Source organism: Heteronotia binoei, chromosome 13 (genome assembly GCF_032191835.1).
Source record: "Heteronotia binoei isolate CCM8104 ecotype False Entrance Well chromosome 13, APGP_CSIRO_Hbin_v1, whole genome shotgun sequence".
NCBI lineage: Eukaryota > Metazoa > Chordata > Lepidosauria > Squamata > Gekkonidae > Heteronotia > Heteronotia binoei.
This window is the reverse complement of record NC_083235.1, coordinates 20966808-20984960: the sequence shown is the minus strand read 5'-3', so window position 1 is coordinate 20984960 and position 18153 is coordinate 20966808. Positions and strand designations below refer to the sequence as shown.

The 18153-nt window shown below is 47.0% G+C and overlaps 1 protein-coding gene across 1 annotated transcript in view; it reads right to left on the bottom strand.

Annotated features, from left to right (window-relative positions):
• Positions 1–4864, bottom strand: part of RDH8 (retinol dehydrogenase 8) — a 36969-nt gene extending 32105 nt beyond the window's left edge. Inside the window, exon 1 of the mRNA XM_060252548.1 lies at positions 4737–4864. Within this exon, the coding sequence (XP_060108531.1) occupies positions 4737–4842 (106 nt within the window). The 5' untranslated portion in view covers positions 4843–4864. The remainder of the gene's footprint in view (positions 1–4736) is intronic.
• Between the last annotated feature and the right edge of the window lie 13289 nt (positions 4865–18153).

Below are 18153 nucleotides of genomic sequence, written 5' to 3'. Positions count from 1 at the left end.
TTGTCTTTGCTCAGGAAGGATGACCCCAGAGCACATTAGCTTATGCAGTAGCCCACAACTTTCATGCCAGGAGCTCACAAAGTAGAATTTTTGCTCACAAGACTCTGCAGCTTAGAGGGAACATTGTATGGCACCTAAAAAAACATGCATATACAGGGCTTTTTTTGGTAGTAGGAACTTCTTTGCATATTAGGCCACACATCCCTGATGTAGCCAATCCTCCTGGAGCTTACAGTAGGTCGTGTGCTAAGAGCCCTGTAAGCTCTTGGAGGACTGGCTACATCAGGGGAGTGTGGCCTAATATGCAAAGGAGTTCCTGCTTCAAAAAAAGCCCAGTGCATATAAATATCTTGGTTGTGACGCAGAGGCAGGCAATGGTAAACCACCTCTGAATGTTTCTTGTCTTGAAAACCCTACAGGGTCACTGTAAATCAGCTGCAACTTGGTGGCACAAATACACACACACACACACACAACATGATGCAATGAGCTTTGGAAACCCACCCCCAGGATCTGTACGTATTGCAACACGATTTTGGGGCTTGCCCTCATGCATGCAGTGTATGCGTTGGGTCACGTGTCTGGTGTCTGGGGAGGTGTAGAGGGAGAGAAAGCTTTGGTGGGAAACTCTCCAAGGCCAATTGCTAGGGTTGCCAACTCCGGGTTGGGAAATTCCTGGAGATCTGGGGATAGAGCCTGGGGAAGGCAGAGTTGGGGGTAGAGAGTGCAGGAGGGATGTAATTCCATAGAGTCCATCCTCCTGAGCTGGGGGACAGATCTTTGTAGTCCAGAGATTATTCATTATTCTGGGACAACTCCAGACCTGACATGGATGCCAGTGAGAAGAAGACTGTAGATTTATGCCCCGCCCTTCTCTCTGAATCAGAGACTCAGAGCAGCTTACAATCTCCTATATCTTCTCCCCCCACAACAGACACCCTGGGAGGTGGGTGGGGCTGAGAGGGCTCTCACAGCAGCTGCCCTTTCAAAGACAACTCTTTTGAGAGCTAAGGCTGACCCAAGGCCATTCCAGCAGCTGCAAGTGGAGGAGTGGGGAATCAAACCCGGTTCTCCCAGATAAGAGTCTGCACATTTAACCACTACACCAAACTAGCTATCAGTAACCCTGCTGATAATGTGTCAGCCTTGCATTATCTCAGATGGTTAGAGTTCAGTCTCTGGGCGTGTTCACACACAGGAAATAACACACTTCGCAACTGGATTTTTACTGTGTAAGACTAGCAAAAACCATTTGCAAACAGTCACTGTGTGAAAGCACCCTCTCTCTCTGATGCTCTTTGGACTTGGTGCTTTCCTGAGCCAGTTAATGAACTCCCACCCCACCCCACCCTGGGGAATGTTTGACTCTGGTTTAGACTCTCCCTCCTCTGATAAACAGAACCAGGTAGATGTGATCACTGGGAGAAGACGGAAGGGAGAGAAGCGTGTGGCTGGGTCAAATTGGCTCCATCTCCAGAGCCCCGTGGTGCAGAGTGTTAATGCTGCAGTACTGCAGTTCTAAGCTCTGCTCACGACCAGAGTTCAATCACTAGTGGAAGATGGGTTTCCAGGTAGCCGACTCGAGGTTGACTCAGCTTTCCATCCTTCTGAGGTCAGTAAAATGAGTCCCCAGCCTGCTGGGGGGAAAGTGTAAATGACTGGAGAAGGCAATGGCAAACCACCCCGTAAAAAGTCTGCCGTGAAAACGTTGTGAAAGCAACGTCACCCCAGTGTCGGAAATGACTGGTGCGTGCACAGGGGACCTTTCTTTTCCTTTCCTGTTCCCAGTCCTTCAGGCTTCATTTTGGGCAGGATCTCACAGGAGCAGAGCTCCAGAACCTCTAAATTTCATTGTGCTCTTGCTTTCTTACCCCTCCCCCCCCCAAACCCCCCCTTGCTTCTAGGCTCCATTGTTCAACCATCCGGTGATAATTTTGCTGAACTCTATGATTTGACAACCTAATACTTCTCTCCACAAAAAATGTGAAAATAACCAAAACACAGAAAGCAGAAAGATGGAAATCTCCATCAGGCTACTATGGCCACTTAGGAGAAAGGAATTTTAAAAGTATGATGGGAGCAATGTTTCCTTTAAGCCGATTGTTGTCTTAGCCTAGGAAAAATGGCCCCAGAGCACATGAATTTCTGCAGTAGCTCACCACTTTAATGTCAGTAGCTCACAAAGCAGAATTTTTGCTCACAAGACTGCACAGCTTAGAGAGAGTATTGGATGGGAGTAAAAGTTTATTAAAAAGGTAGAGGTAGTCCCCTGTGCAAGCACCAGTCAATTCCGACTTTGGGGTGATGTCGCATCATGACGTTTTCACGGCAGACTTTTTACGGGGTGGTTTGCCATTGCCTTCCCCAGTCATCTACACTTTACCCCCAGCAAGCTGGGTATTCATGTTACTGACCTCGGAGGGATGGAAGGCCGAGTCAACCTGGAGCCAGCTACCTGAACTCAGCTTCTGCCGGGATTGAACTCAGGTCATGAGCAGAGCTTGGACTGCAGTACTGCAGCTTACCACTCTGGGCCACAGAGTTGCTAAGGTTTTATTATGACAATTCTAATTCAAGAAGCATTTGAAGGTAGCTGCTGATATAATGTAGTCCACCTTCCGGTGATGTCAGGGGTGCGTAGCATATGCAAATGAATTCTGCCAATGAGTCCTTGCACCTCTTTTTCTACTCCCGGACTGACCCAAGTGTCCTTTGGACAGTGCCTGAGTTTGCAGGGGGCCAAGTTGCTGGGTAAAAGGCATGGCTCCCATCCAGCTGGGCGCTGGTGCTGAGATGCATGCAGTACGACTAGGGCAAGGAGGAGATTGAAAGATCTGTGTGTGGGGGGGGTGGGGGTGGGGAAGCCTGCAGGTTAATCTGTCTCGGGAAGAACAGCTGCTAGGGGAAAAGGCTAAACCCAAACCGGCAGGTCATGGGAACTAAGTGCCTCTTGGAGTGAAGTGGGTGCTGAATTGGCCACACCATGAAGAGGAAGACCGTAGATTTATTAACCCCTCCCCCTCTCTGAATCAGTCCCAGAGCTGCTCACAATCTCCTTTACCTTCCTCCCCCATACACCCGGGGAGATAAGGTGGTGGGGCTAAGCTGCCCTTTCAAGGACAACCTCTGCCAGAGCTATGGCTGACCCAAGGCCATTCCAGCAGCTGTGAGTGGAGGAGTGGGGAATCAAACCCAGTTCTCCCAGATAAGAGTCCGCGCTACACCACTACACCAAATTGGCTCTCCGGGCATGGAACAACTACAAAGGTGGGTTGTTATGGGCTGGGCATTTTAGGAGCCTAGCTCACAGTGTGGTTCTAAGCTCCGATCTCTGCCATGGCTGTTTTCTGGATGACTCTGGGTCAGTCAGACACTTTCAGCTTAGCCTACCCGTCAGGGTAAGAATAAAACAGAGGAGGAAACGAGCTAAGCTCCTTTGGGTTCCCACAGGCGGGACATCAACAAAATGGAATGAATCCAACAAAGGCCAGATTCTCAAGGCCATCCTACGAACACTTTCCCTATGTGGACCTGCAGAAAATGGCCCTGCCCAGTGAGCAGGCAAGTTCCATGCAGCGCCCCTTTAATTCTCCAGGTCAAGTTTCCGCAAGCTGAGCCTCAAGAGGTGCAACGGGAGAGAACTGAGCATCAAGGGGTGCGATGGGGGAACTCTCAGGCACCCCAGGTCCTTCCGTCCATTCTAGCAACCACTGTTCCCTCTAAGCTGAGTTAGTGTGAGTTAGCTCACAGCAGTGGTGGACTGGGTCTAAAAATATTGGTTGCCAGGAGACATAGGGGCCCCACCTATGTCTCCTGGCATCATTTAATTTTTTTAAAGAAAAAAATAAAATTTTCAAAAAATACACGTGGAAAAGGGTACAATTAAAACTCTCTCTCTCTCTTTTTAGCGATAGATGATAGATAGATAGATAGATAGATAGATAGATAGATAGATAGATAGATAGATAGATGGATAGATAGATAGATAGATAGATGGATGGATAGATAGATAGATAGATAGATAGATAGATAGATAGATAGATAGATGATAGATAGATAGTTTTAATTGTACCTTTTAATATATGCAATTACAGTGTACATATATTGTAGATATTACTGGCAGTATACAATAGATACAAAATGTAAATACAGATTGCATTTTCTCCAGGGGAGCTGATCTCTGCCAGCTGGAGATCAGTTGTAAAAGCGGAAGATCCCCAGGCCCCACCTGGAGGCTGGCAACCCTAAATACAATGTAAATTTTAGTTGCATTGCAGTAATGATACTGAAACTTCTATTATATTTTCCAGCTACTAAAAGGTCATTAACATTTTAAACATATTGCCTAATGTTTAAGGGGGCCCACTCGCCATCGGGCAAGCCGACACCCTGGCCAGTCCGCCCCTGGCTCACAGATTTTTAGCCTCCAGCTCACACATTTTTGTCTTAGCTCAGGAAGGACGACCCCAGAGCACACTTAATTGATGCAGTAGCTCACAACTTTAATGCCAGTAGCTCACAAAGTAGAATTTTTGCTCACAAGACTCTGCAGCTTAGAGGAAACATTGCCAGCAACTGCACGCGACACCCCGCCCCCCCCCCTCTCCCCACCAAGGCGGTCATCCCTAGCAGCAACCCCAGGCTCCCAAAGAGAGCTCATAACCTGCAGAAACCACGCCTCCTCTCCGGAGCACGCCCCGCCCCCTTTGGGACGCCCCCCCCCCCCCCGGCCTCACCGTGGAAACGCCCGCCCGGATCCTGCGCCAGTTGCACCGCGATGCGCAGCCCGATCCCCGAGGAGCAGCCGGTGATCAGCACCGTGCGCGGAGCCGCCGAGGCCATGACTGAGCTGCGGGGACTGAGGCGGGAAAAGGGATCAGAGCGGACAAGAGCCCAGAGTCCCAACATGTGATCATCCAGGGATCAGCCCGCCGCCCTGAGCCGGTGACAGGGGCGGGGTGGATAGGGACAGCTCTCGGCTCCTGCAGGGCAAAGGACGCCCCCCCCCACTCCAGCCAGTGCTGCGATTCTTAAGAGAGTTTGATCAACCTCTGCCATACTTGGCGTTCTGACCTGTGATGTACTCTGGTGAACCCTGAACAATGCTCTGATGGGGTGAACGAATTATTCTCTCCGCCTCCCTCCTCTTCTCTCCCGCCAACTCTGTACAAACAGAGGGTGACTTTGTGCCTCATTTCTATATATTATGTATCCAGGGGTCATTTTGTAGAAAAACAAGAATTGTAGATTTATACCCCACCCTTCTCTTTGAATCAGAGACTCAGAGTTTACAATCTCCTTTATCTCCTTCCCCCACAACAAACACCCTGTGAGGTGGGTGGTGCTGAGAGAGCTCTCACAGCAGCTGTCGTTTCAAGGACAACTCCTATGAGAGCTAAAAAGAGGTGCCAGAGCTTATTAGCACAACTGATTTGCATATGCTACACCCCCCCCCCCCCCCACTATCACCGGAAGGTGGACTAAATTATATCATTTCAGCAGCTACCTTAAAATGCTTCTTGAATTTGAATTGTCAGAATAAATCCTTACTTCCCATCGTACTTTTAAAATTGCTTTCTGCTATGTGGCCACAGTGGCACAATGAAGATTTCCATCTGTATGCTTTATCTGTTTTGGTTATTTCCCATTTTTTTTTGTGGGGGGGAAGTATTAGAAAGTTTGTCAAATCTTAGAGTTCATCAGAATTCGCACAGGGGGTTTGAACATTGGAGCCCAGAAGCAAGTATTTTTTTTTGGGGGGGGGAGTTAAGAAAGAAAAAACACAAAATCTAGAGGTTCCAGAGCTCCACTCCTGTGAGCTCCTGCCCAAAATGAGGCCTGTATGTATCTGTTTCTAGCTATAATTTCAGGTGGGTTGTGTTGGTCTGCAGTAGAAGATAAAGGTTCCCACGTCCAGGTGGGTTCTGGGGCATCTCCTGCTGTTACAACTGACCTCCAGACAATAGAGATCAGTTCTGCTGGAGAAAAATGGCTGCTCTGGAGGGTGGGATCTGTGGTACACTAAGGCTCCTCCCCTCCCCAAAACCCACCTTCTTCAGGCTCCACCCCCCAAAAAATATCCTGGTATTTCCCAACCCAAAGATGGTAACTGATAGAAGACCAAGATCCAAGTCTAGCTGCATATTAAAGACCAAGATTACAAGGGTATAAGCTTTAAAAAAAATATTGTGTGTGTGTTAACAACTGGAAGTCATGGCTGACTTCTTGCGATCCCTAGTGGGGCTAGGACTTTTTTGTTGTTCAGTCGCACAGTCAAGTCTTTGCGACCCCATGGACAAAGTCACGCCAGGCCCTCCTGACTTCCACCATCCTCCGAAGTCTGCTCAAGGCTAGGACAGGGGTGGCCAAACTTGCTTCACGTAAGAGCCACATAGAACAAATGTCAGATGTTTGAGAGCAGCAAGGAAGGAAGGCAAATAGAGGGAGATCGCTTTGTCAATATCTTTGCTTAATCGCTTTTTTCAGTTTTTACTTATGGTTGGCGTGGGGACTCTAATTGCTGTTGGCAACTGAGGATTTTTAAAAAAGATGATTTACAGTGATTAATCCAGAGGGAGGGAGGAAGGAAGGAAGGGGAGAAGGGAGGGAGTGTAGAATCAGGATCCAAATGAGAGATGTTCAGTACAGTACTTAACAGGGGTCCCCAACTCCTGGGCCGTAGACCGGTACCAGTCCATGGCCTGTTTGCAACCAGGCCTTGAGTTGTATAATTATTTCATTATATATTACAATGTAGTAATAATAATAAGAAGAAGATGACAACATTGGATTTATATCCTGCCTTCCATTCCGAATTTCAGAGTCTCATAGTGGCTCACAATCTTCTTTACCTTCCTCCCCCACAACAGACACCCTGTGAGGTGGGTGGGGCTGAGAGAGCTCTCCCCAGAAGCTGCCCTTTCAAAGACAACTCCTGCCAGAGCTGTGGCTGACCCAAGGCCATTCCAGCAGCTGCAAGTGGAGGAGTGGGGAATCAAACCCAGTTCTCCCAGATAAGAGTCCGCACACTTAACCACCACACCAAACTAATAGAAATAAAGTGCACAGTTGTATCATCCCAAAACCATCACACACACCCCCTGGTCCCTGGAAAAATTGTCTTCCACAAAATTGGTCCCCGGTGCCAAAAAAGGTTGGGGACCGCTGGTCCTTAACATTCAGTACAGTCTTTAACACAGTGGCATCCTTTTAAACCCATTGCTTTGAAGGGTGCGACTTTGCTTAGGTTTGTTCTGGCAGCTTTGTACAAGTTGGAAGAGGTGCCTCTTGTGAGATCTTTCTTTGAGCCAAAGGTCTCCAAGCATCTGGGATTTTGAGGACACTCTGTTTTTAAAAGGCTAAATGGAACTGGGAGGAGGGGGGAGGGCACAGTTCTATTGGAGAAGTATGCTTTGAAATGCCATCGTTATCCTCCCAGCAATGATGAATTCAGTGGAAGGGAGAGCTGAAGAAGCAAAGGATCTCTCAGGTTCTGTGGAATGGGCCGAGGAGGGAATAAGGGGGTCATTTAATTAGTGAGTGAAAGGTTGATGGATAGGATGTCTCAGTGCTGGCACTAAGCCACACCTGGGCTTTCAAGCCAACCAGTAGAAAATGCTAGATTTGGAGCCGAGAGACCTGGTTCGGATCCCAGCTCTTGGGCTCTCTGCCCGACAAATCACTCTGTCTCAGTTTGCTAACTTTAGCATAATGATTAGAATGGCTTCTCTCGCAGGGCTGTGGTGAAGATGGACTGCCCTTGGATGAGCTCTGTCTTCTAACTAATGGCCTGTGTCTAACCATGTTGCTAAGAAAAATCTTTTCCTTGTCCCTTTTTTTAAAAAAGAGGGTTGTGGGTTTTTTTGTTGCTTCCCTCCTGCTAGAGTTGCCAACCTCCCACTGTTGCAGCTGATTCCCAGGTGACAAAGATCAGTTCACCTGGAAAAAAATGGCTGCTTTGGAAGGTGGGCTTTCTGGTATTAGAGCCCATTCCAGGCCCTTCCCTTCCCAACCCCTGCCCTCCCCAGGCTCCATCCCACAAATATCCAGGTATGTCCCAACCTGGAGCTGGCAACCCACCTCCAGCTGTAGCTTACTGATCCCCTCCCCACAGTCTTGTTCCTGGAGGTCTACAGACTCCAAGGGTGGAATTCTAGCAGGAGCTCCTTTGCTTATTAGGCCACGTCCCCTGATGCAGCCAATCCTCCAAGAGCTTACAAAGCTTTTTTTTGGTAAGCTCTTGAAGGATTGGCTACATCAGGGGTGTCTGGCCTAATATGCAAAGGAGCTCCTGCTAGAATTCCACCCCTGGCAGACCCTCAGGAACAACGTAGTGGGACAGTTTAACTTTAAGAAGCAAGTTATGGGGTACCTGGAGAAAGGGCATTTGTGTTATGTGTCAAGGGGGGTATTGATTCCTTGCCTCACTCAAAGAGCTTTGATAATGAGAAGAGGAAGAAACAACAGTGTGGGGGTCTGCAGTGCAGCATAGGATTTAGCAGGGGTCATTTTGTAGACAAAGAGGTGCTAGAGCTCATTTGCATAACTCAGTTGTCTATACCACACACCCCTGACATCACCGGAAGGGGTACTAATTTATATCATAATTATAATTGTCATAATAAAACCTTATTCCCATCTTACTTTTAAAATTACTTTCTCCTATGCGGCCACAGTGGAGCGAAGCCCATCGGTCTGCTTGATATGTTTTGGTTATTCCCCCATTTTTTGTGGGGGGAAAAATAATAGAAAGTTTGTCAAGTCTTGGAGTTCAGCAAAATCCTCACAGGGGGTTTGAACAATGGCGTTCAGAAACAAATATTTGAGGGGGCGGGGTAAGAAAGCAAGTGCACAATGAAATTTAGAGGTTCCGGAGCTCTGCTCTTGTGAGCTCTGCCCAAAATGAGGCCTGGGAGTTAGTAAAAATGTTCACCCATTTCTTAAGTAAACTTATAGCATTTTTGCACTGACCTCCAGTGCGAAAACGCCCTAAAATCCCCTTTGCGTGGATGGCTCCAGACCGACATTACTATGTAGTCCTGAACAAGCCTGGATTCTCCCTAGAAGCTCAAATGACTAAACTGTGGCTATTATACTTTTGGTCACATTACAAGAAGACAAGAGTCGCTGGAAAAAGCAAATAATACTAGGCAAAGTTGAAAGCAGTAATGGAAGAAGGAAGAACCAACATGAGATGGATTGACTTAATAAAGGAAGCCACAGCCTTTAGTTTGCAAGATTGGAGAAGATTGTTAGCAATAGGACTTTGGGAGGTCATTAAATTAATTGGGTCACCATAACTTGGGAGTAACTTCAGGACACATAATGTGTGCATGCGTGCACACACACGCACACACAACATCCTGTACAGGGGATCAGGCTTACTGTGCAGATACCTAAGCCGGCAATGTGAAGAATGCTTTCCTGGGAGTAAGGCCCATTGAAGAAAATGGGTATGTTTCCGAGAAGATCTTATATGGATTACTCCCCATGGGATGACTTTGGAGCACCAAGGAGACATCAACCAACTATCCTTCAAGAAGCCCTAGCCTAATCTAAGTTCTCCTCCAACCCAAGTGGCCCTTGGGCCAACAGGAGAGCCGCCTAATCTGGAGGAAATCTTTGAAGTTTGCTTAGTGGAGCTGTAGGATAGGGGTGGTGTCTGTGCCAATATTTTTTGCTTGGATGGGTGCGTGTGAGCGATTAACACATGGAATTCACTGCCACAGGAGGTGGCAGCGGCTGCCAGTATAGACAGCTTCAAGAAGGGATTGGATAAAACATATGGAGCAGAGGTATATTAGCTGCAGTGTATTGATGGAACTCTGTCTGGGGCAATGATGCTCTGTATTCTTGGTGCTTGGGGGGCACAGTGGGAGGGCTTCTAATGTCCTGACCCCACTGATGGACCTTCTTTCTGATGGGGCCTGGTTTTTTTGGCCACTGTGTGACACAGATTGTTGGACTGGATGGGCCATTGGCCTGATTCAACATGGCCTCTCTTATGTTCTTATGTTTTTATGAGTGTGAATGAATGAATGAACAAATGAACAAATTAATGAATGAATGAGAGGACTGGTTTCTGAGTTCCTTTTGCAATTTGCAGGGGATCGCAGGATGCCACTTCCAGATGATGCACAATCTGAGAGTTATGCCCCCAGAATTTTCTGCAACACTGCATAGAATTGCGGGGCTCAACTCTCACATTATGCAGCACAGCTGCTTTGGAGGGAAACATGTCTCGGTCTTGTACAAATCTGCACATCTGAATGTCCTTGGCCAATAAAAGACATGCAGCCAAAGTCCAAGTGGGGAGGAAGAAAAAAAAAAAAGGTTAATTGCAATAATCGGAGAGCAGAGCCAAGCCAAAGCCTGCTACCAAGCTGCTCTAAACTTTTTCAAAATGGTTACAATCTTATATACCCTTGATGCCATGTTGGCACATGTTATTATATACACGTATTCAGAGATCATTTTGTAGAAAAAGAGGTGCCAGAGCTCACTAGCACAGCTCATTGGCATAACTCATTTGCATATGCCACACACCCCTGACATCATCGGAAGGTGGACACAATTATATCAGCTCAGCATCTACCTTCAAATGCTTCTTCTTTATTTATCATTGTCATAGCAAAACCTTACTCTCATCATACTTTTAAAAATCCTTTCTCCTATGTGGCCTCAGTGGCATGATGAAGATTTCCATCTGTCTGCTTTATACGTTTTGGTTCTTTTCCCATTTTTTTTGCAGGGGAAAATATTAGAAAGTTTTGTCCAGTCTTAGAGTTCAGCAAAATTCTCACAGGGGGTTTGAACAGTGGAGCCCAGAAGCAAGTATTTTTTGGGGGGGAGGGGTATGAAAGAAAGAACACAATCAAATGTAGAGGTTCCGGAGCTCCACTCCTATGAGCTCCTGCCCCAATTGAGACCTGCACGTATTCATTGGATACACTCTGCCATGCATATAAGCCAATTGGACAGAAAGAAATTCTACTTTGCATGCACCTTGTCCAGATATATCCAGTTTGGAGCTCTAAGAGCCCCCCTACTTCTGTTGTTGCCTAGGAACACAGTAAAAATACTATCAGGCATAGGGCAAAGTTATAGATTAGACTGGAATGATGGTAACTTTTCTGTCTTTTTTCTCCTTCTCAGTCAAGCCTAGCTGTGTGTTAACCCTTAAAGGTGTTTACTTAAGCATGCTTGCGGCTTTCCCAACTAAAATTGTGTCTCACAGTCTGGTACATAACAAATATGTTCAGGACAGAATCTGTGGATGCATGAAGCTGCCCTAGACTGAATCAGACCCTAAATCAGACAATGCTAATCGAAGTCACTATTGTCTACTCAGACTGGCAGCAGCTCTCCAGGGTCTTTCCCATCACCTCCTACCTGATCCTTTCAACTGGAGATGCCGGGGGTTGAACCAGGGACCTTCTGCATGCCAAGCAAATGCTCTGCCAATCAGCCGCAGCCCCTTCCTCAACGTTTGTGATCAGCAGGGGTGGAATTCTAGCAGGAGCTCCTTTGCATATTAGGCCACACACCCCACGATGTAGCCAATCCTTAAAGATCTTACAAGGCTCTTTTTTTTTAACAAACTCTTGGTGGATTGGTTACATCAGGGGTGTGTGGTCTAATATGCAAAGAAACTCCTGCTAGAATTCCACCCCTGCTGATCAGGGCACGGTCAACATACTCATGTAGACTCTCCCTCTCCTGGGTGGTGAGTCAACACGTGGATGGGTTGTTTTTCACAGAGTTGGCAATAGCAGTGGTTAAAGTTCTTCTGAGAGTTGGCAGGAAGCATAGAAGAGCAATTGACCTTGCTCATTTATTGAAGGAGACAGCAAGGGAGTGAGACCAGGTATGCAAGCTCTTTTGAAGGGTAGTTCGAAATTAACCGGTCCCTGCCCAGAGAAAGTGCATCTGGGAGACACAGGCTTGAAACCCCCCTTCTTCCATGAAGCCTGCTAGATGCAAGAGGTTCAGTCCCTCTCTTGCAAAGCAGCCTATCTCACAAGGTGGTGGTTGCTGGAAAGATAAAACTGGAGGAAGGGGAGAATGAGGTTATAAACTGCCTTGGAAGAGGCATTTCTTTTAGGTTTAGGTATAATACCTAAACTCCTGCTATGTTTTTGTATCTTCAACAAATATTCAAGTCTAGTTTTTGAAATAAAATAGAACTGTGCAGAGGGTATATCCATGTGGATCCCAGATGCTGGTCTGTATCTTACCACACCACTGAACAATGTTTGAAGCTTTCCTCTTTAGCTCAAGAAGGCTTCTCTACTGGAGGGGGTTCTTTGGAAGATCCATGTTGGTTGAAGGAAGGCTCTTTAGGAGAAAAAGAAGAGTTGGTTTTATACAGGGGTCATTTTGTAGAAAAAGAGGTGCTGGAGCTCATTAGTACAACTCATTTGCATAACTTAATGTCAAGCATGTGGGTTCAATGACGAGTCGAAGTTGATACAAAGACTACGTTTATTGATAGACCAATAGTTTCTGTAGAACAGGTTCTTGAGAGTAATGCTAACAATACATTGATACAATACTTTTAAGGCTTACTTCAAAAGGATTCCAAGGGATGGGGGTGTGGGGTAGCACTCACACATAAACTATCATAAATGTCTACGTTCCCATAGTGTTATCAGGACTTCGTCCTTGCTTTCCCCAGATGTCTCATACTCCCTTACAGGAATATATGGGAAGGTGCTGATTACTTAGTTTCAGTTCTCACTACTTCTAATTTTGAGCCATAAAGCAAGATGGGGGGAAGGGAAAGAATAACAAAGCTAACAAAGTTGGATCCTCCATGACACTTCACAGACCAGGTTTAGGCAGGACCCTACAACAATCAATTATCAATGGAACTTCACCATGCTTGACACTTATTTGCATATGTCATACACCCCTGACATCACTGGAAGATGGATTCAATTATATCAGCTCAGCGTCTACCTTAATATGCTTCTTGAATTAGAATTGTCATAATAAAACTTAAACTCCCATCATACTTTTTCAATTACTTTCTCTGATGTGGCTACAGTGGCATGATGAGGATTTCCATTGGTCTGCTTTCTATGTTTTGGTTATTGTCCCATTTTTTGTGCGGAAAAGTATTAGAAAGTTTGTCAAATCTTAGAGTTCAGCAAAATTCTCACAGGGAGTTTGAACAAGGGAGTCCAGAAGCAAGTTTTTTTTTGGGGGGGGGGGAAGGGGTGTTAAGAAAGAAAGAGCACAATAAAATCTAGAAGTTCCAGAGATCTGCACATGTGAGTTCCTGCCTCAAATGAGGCCTGGTTTTACACCCTGCTTTTCTCTACTTCAAGAGCCCAGTGGCGCAGGGTGGTAAGCTCCAGTACTGCAGTCCAAGCTCTGCTCACAACTTGAGTTCGATCCCAGCAGAAGGTGGGTTCAGGTAGCTGGCTCAAGGTTGGCTCAGCCTTTCATTTTTCCAAGATTGGTAAAATGAGTATCCAGCTTGCTGGAGGTAAAGTATAGATGACTGGGGAAGACAACGGCAAACCACCTTGTAACAAAAAGGCTGCCAAGAAAACGTTGTGATGTGACGTCACCTCCGTGGGTCAATAACAACTCAGTGCTTGCACATGGTGCTACCTTTACCTTTCTCTACCTAAAGTAGGCTCCAAGCACCTGACAGTCTGCTTTCCTTCCTCTCCCCACAGCAAGCACCTTGTGAGGCAGGTGAGAGAGCTGTGACAAGCCCAGGGTCACCCAGCTGGCTTCATGTGGAGGAGGAGTGGAGAATCAAACCTGGTTCTCCAACTTAGAGTCTGGGCTCTTTAACCATCACACCACAACTGGCTCTCAGCAGAAGGAAGGCTTGCCTTGTGCTCAGTTAGGCTCAGCCGGGCTTCCCTTTTGCTTAGTTAGGCCAGGGGAAGGCTTCCGTTTCACTCAGGGGAGTGTTAAAATGCACACCGGCCTTTCTTTAAAAAGACAGAGAACCAATGCATTGGAAGCATACATGTCTTCTGAAGGAATCAGTCAAAAGTTGCCATAAAAACCAGCCCAACGCACCAATTTCTTGTTTCTGCAGAGCCTTTCTCACATCACTAGGTGGCGATGTGTCACAACAATGGCCCAGGCCTAGTTCGCAGCCCAATCCATTCCTGAAGGGAAGAGTTCCATCTTTTAAACCCCTTGACTTTAATAGAATTTGAAAGGTGTGGATTTGTTTAGGGATGCACTGTAAGAGCAGAGAAAGCCAGACAAAATAGAGTGTATAGGGTATTATATCTATAAAATAGTGGGTTCAATGCACAGAGGAGACATGGTTGCAGTGATCATAGCTCTTACAGCATGGTAATGAGAAGCTAAAGAAGACTACCTCGTGGGGCCAACTATATACAGTCCTGGGTTCCTGCGCTAGAACACCATTGGATCGTTTGAACCAGCAGGGACTTCTGATTGGACCAGGGCAGTAGGGATTTGGATCCTGCTGCCCATTGTTCTAGAGCAAGGGTGGCCAACGGTAGCTCTCCAGATGTTTTTTTGCCTACAGCTCCCATCAACTGCAGCCATTGGCCATGCTGGCTGGGGCTGATGGGAGTTGTAGGCAAAAAACATCTGGAGAGCTACCGTTGGCCACCCCTGTTCTAGAGCCCTCAAGCTCAGTCCTCAAAGCTCCAATGAGCCAGGCAGGAACACTGGTAAAGAACGTAAGCACAAGTCCACATACACAACAATCTACCTGTGCAGTAATGACCTTCCTTCCTTCCTTCCTTCCTTCCTTCCTTCCTTCCTTCCTTCCTTCCTTCCTTCCTTCCTTCCTTCCTTCCTTCCTTCCTTCCTTCCTTCCTTCCTTCCTTCCTTCCTTCCTTCCCTCTCCCAGCACCCACATTGCCAGAATTCACACCTGGGAGCACAATAGATTCTTCCCTGGATAGTTCTTGTATTGCAACTGTGCTTGCTGCATGGAATGAAAACACCTTTCAAGACAGTTTGATGCTTGAAAGAAAACCCAAGGGGCATCATACTTCCACTAACAAACATGGGGTGGCACTTGTCCAACGTTCTGAAGTTTCAGAACTTTCTCTGTTTTTTTGGGACTCGCCTACAAGGCAACTTGATGCTATTTCCCCCCTCCCTGACATAAAATGCAAGAACAAACTGCAAGCTTCTCTTTGACATTTTGTGTTGAGTGCTGTTAATGAATAGCAATTACTCAGCAACCAGCTGCATGGAGAGCAAGCGCGGTGTTGTGGGTTAACAGTACTGGATGGAGTATCTGGAAGACCCAGGTTTGAATCTCCACTTATGCCAAGAAATCTCACTTGGTGTCTTTGGGCCAGTCATGCACATGTGAACACCAAAGCTCATTCCCAAAATAAAACTTTGCTCGATGTCAAGAGGCCACTGGGCTCAAACTTTGTTCTGCTACTTGAGATCAACATGGCTACCCCCCTGAATCTACATTTATCACAGCAAAGCCTTTTGTGGGCTAGGGCCTGCTTCATAAAAGATGTGAAGCAGTGTGCATGCACATGAAAGCTCATGCCCAGAATTAAACTGTGTTCATCTTCAAGGTGGCACTGGACTCAAACATTGTCCTGCTCAGGGGTGGAATTCTAGCAGGAGCTCCTTTGCATATTAGGCCACCCCCCCTCCATGTAGCCAATCCTCCAAGGGCTTACAAAGCTCTTTTTTGTAAACTCTTGGAGGATTGGCTACATCAGGGGTGTGTGGCCTAATATGCAAAGGAGCTCCTGCTAGAATTCCACCCCTGGTCCTGCTGCTGCAGAACAACATGGCTCCCCACCTCTTCCTCCCCACCTCCCTTGTCCATTGAATAGTAGGTGCAGCTGCATAACAATCCCTGGTTTAGGAGAGTGGGCAGCCACCCAGCCACCACGAACTTTGCCATACCTCCAGCAGCCCTCATTCACCCCTGGAGAAGCCTGTGCCAGTGCAGGATTAAACCCTGTGGAGGCCCCTAGGCAGTCAAAATCTTGGGGGCCCCCTCACAAATTATCTCAGGGTCTGAGCGCCAGCCCCACTGCTGCCTGCAGGCACCTTCTTAAAAGCCCCTTTGACTAAGCTGCAGAGGAGAGGCAGAGAGAGGCAAACTTGGCAACAACACCAGCAGCAGCTGCACCAGGCAAGTCAGGCAAAGAGCAGCTCAGTTGCTGGCTGGGAGGGCTGCAAGCAGCGGGAAAACTGGGGGTGGGGAAGGTGGCCTGGGGCCCCCAAAGGTGTTAGGGGCCCATAGGCCAGTGCCTACTTGGCCTAATTGTTAATCTGGCTCATGCCACCCTTTCTCCACTTCTTATGTGATTTTGAGCAGTGGGTGGCTTGCTGGCATTTTGACTGTGGGGGGAGGGGCATCCCAGGAGAGCCCAAGGCAAGCGAGGCCTGCTTGAGCTGGCTGGATCTCTAGCCAGCCCAAACAGGCCTCGCTTGCCCAGGACTCTCCTTTCTTGTATTAGGTTGCTTTTGGCTGGGGGGCAATGGCATATGTTAATGATTATGCTAATGTGCTCCGCCACCTAGTTTTCTGCAAAACAAAGCCTGCCTGAAACTACCTCGCAGGACCGTTGTTGTAGGAATAAAATGGAAGAGAGGAGAGTGATGGAAGTCCCTTTGGGTCCCTATCAGAGAGAAAGGTGGAGTACGAGTGAAACAAGTTAGTAAATACATACATTTCATGGCCCTTTTGCATAGGATGCAGAAACAAACCAAAATTTGCTGTGGAGCCTTTATCTCCTCCACTCCTCTTTCCAAACCTTGCAACTTACCAGGGTTAGGGCTTTGGGTCTTGATCCCACAGTCTGAGTGTGATTGCCATAGGACAAGGGCTTTTTTTGTAGCAGGAACTCCTTTGCATATTAGGCCACACACACATGATGCAGCCAATCCTCCAAGAGCTTACAGCAGGGCTGTTATTACAGGGCCTACTATAAGCTCCAGGAGGATTGGCTACATCAGGGGTGTGTGGCCTAATATTCAGAGGAGTTTCTGCTACAAAAAAAGTCCATATGATAGGATCACAATCCATCTGGAAGAGCTTACCTATTTCAGTAGGTCTGGCTCAGGAGAACTTCTCCATAACTCTCCGAAAATGTCGAGACAATGTGCGACTGCAATAAAAAAGGCCAGCGCTGTGCTGGGAATTATTAGGAAGGGAATTGAAAACAAATCAGTCAGTATCATAATGGCCCTGTATAAATCGATGGTGCGGCCTCATTTGGAGCACTGTATAAAATTCTGGTCACTACACCTCAAAAAAGATATTACAGCATTGGGAAAAGTGCAGAAAAGGGCAGCTAGAAATGATTAAAGGGTTGGAAGACTTTCCCTATGAATAATAATAAATAATAATAAACTTTTATTTCTACCCCACCCTCCCCGCCTAGGCAGGCTCAGGGCGGCTGAAGAAAGGTTAAAACGCTGGGAGCTCTTTAGCTTGGAGAAACGTCGACTGCAGGGTGACATGATAGAGGTTTACAAGATTATGCATGGGACAGAGAAGGTAGAGAAAGAAATACTTTTCTCCCTTTCTCACAATACAAGAACTCGTGGACATTCAACAAAATTACTGAGCAGTTGGATTAGAACGAATAAAAGGAAGTCCTTCTTCACCCCAAGGGTGATTAACACATGGAATTCACTGCCACTGGAGGTGGTGGCACCTATAGGCATGGACAGCTTCAAGAGGGGACTGAATAAACATACGGAGCAGAGGTCCATCAGTGGCTATTAGCCACAGGGTATTGATGGAACTCTCTGTCTGGGACAAGTGATGCTCTGTATTCTTGTGCTGGGGAGGGGGCAACAGTGGAAGGGCTTCTAATGTCCTGGCCCCACTGGTGGGCCTCCTGATGGCACCTGATTTTTTGACCACTGTGTGACACAGAGTGCTGGACTGGATGAGCCATTGGCCTGATCCAACATGGCTTCTCTGATGTTCTTAACCAATGCCCCCATAAGTAGTATCTTCAAGTCCATCTCCAAGGCAGAGCTGGCCATCTCCCCTTGGCATATGGGTCAAGTTCATTGATTGAGCTTCATGTCTATTGAACTCTTCTTCCCAATGGGGACCAAAAGTGGCTTCTAACATTCTCCCTTCCTCCCTGCCACCCCTAAAACAAAAGCTTCCGGGGAGAATGGAGTTTCGAACCTGACGCTACT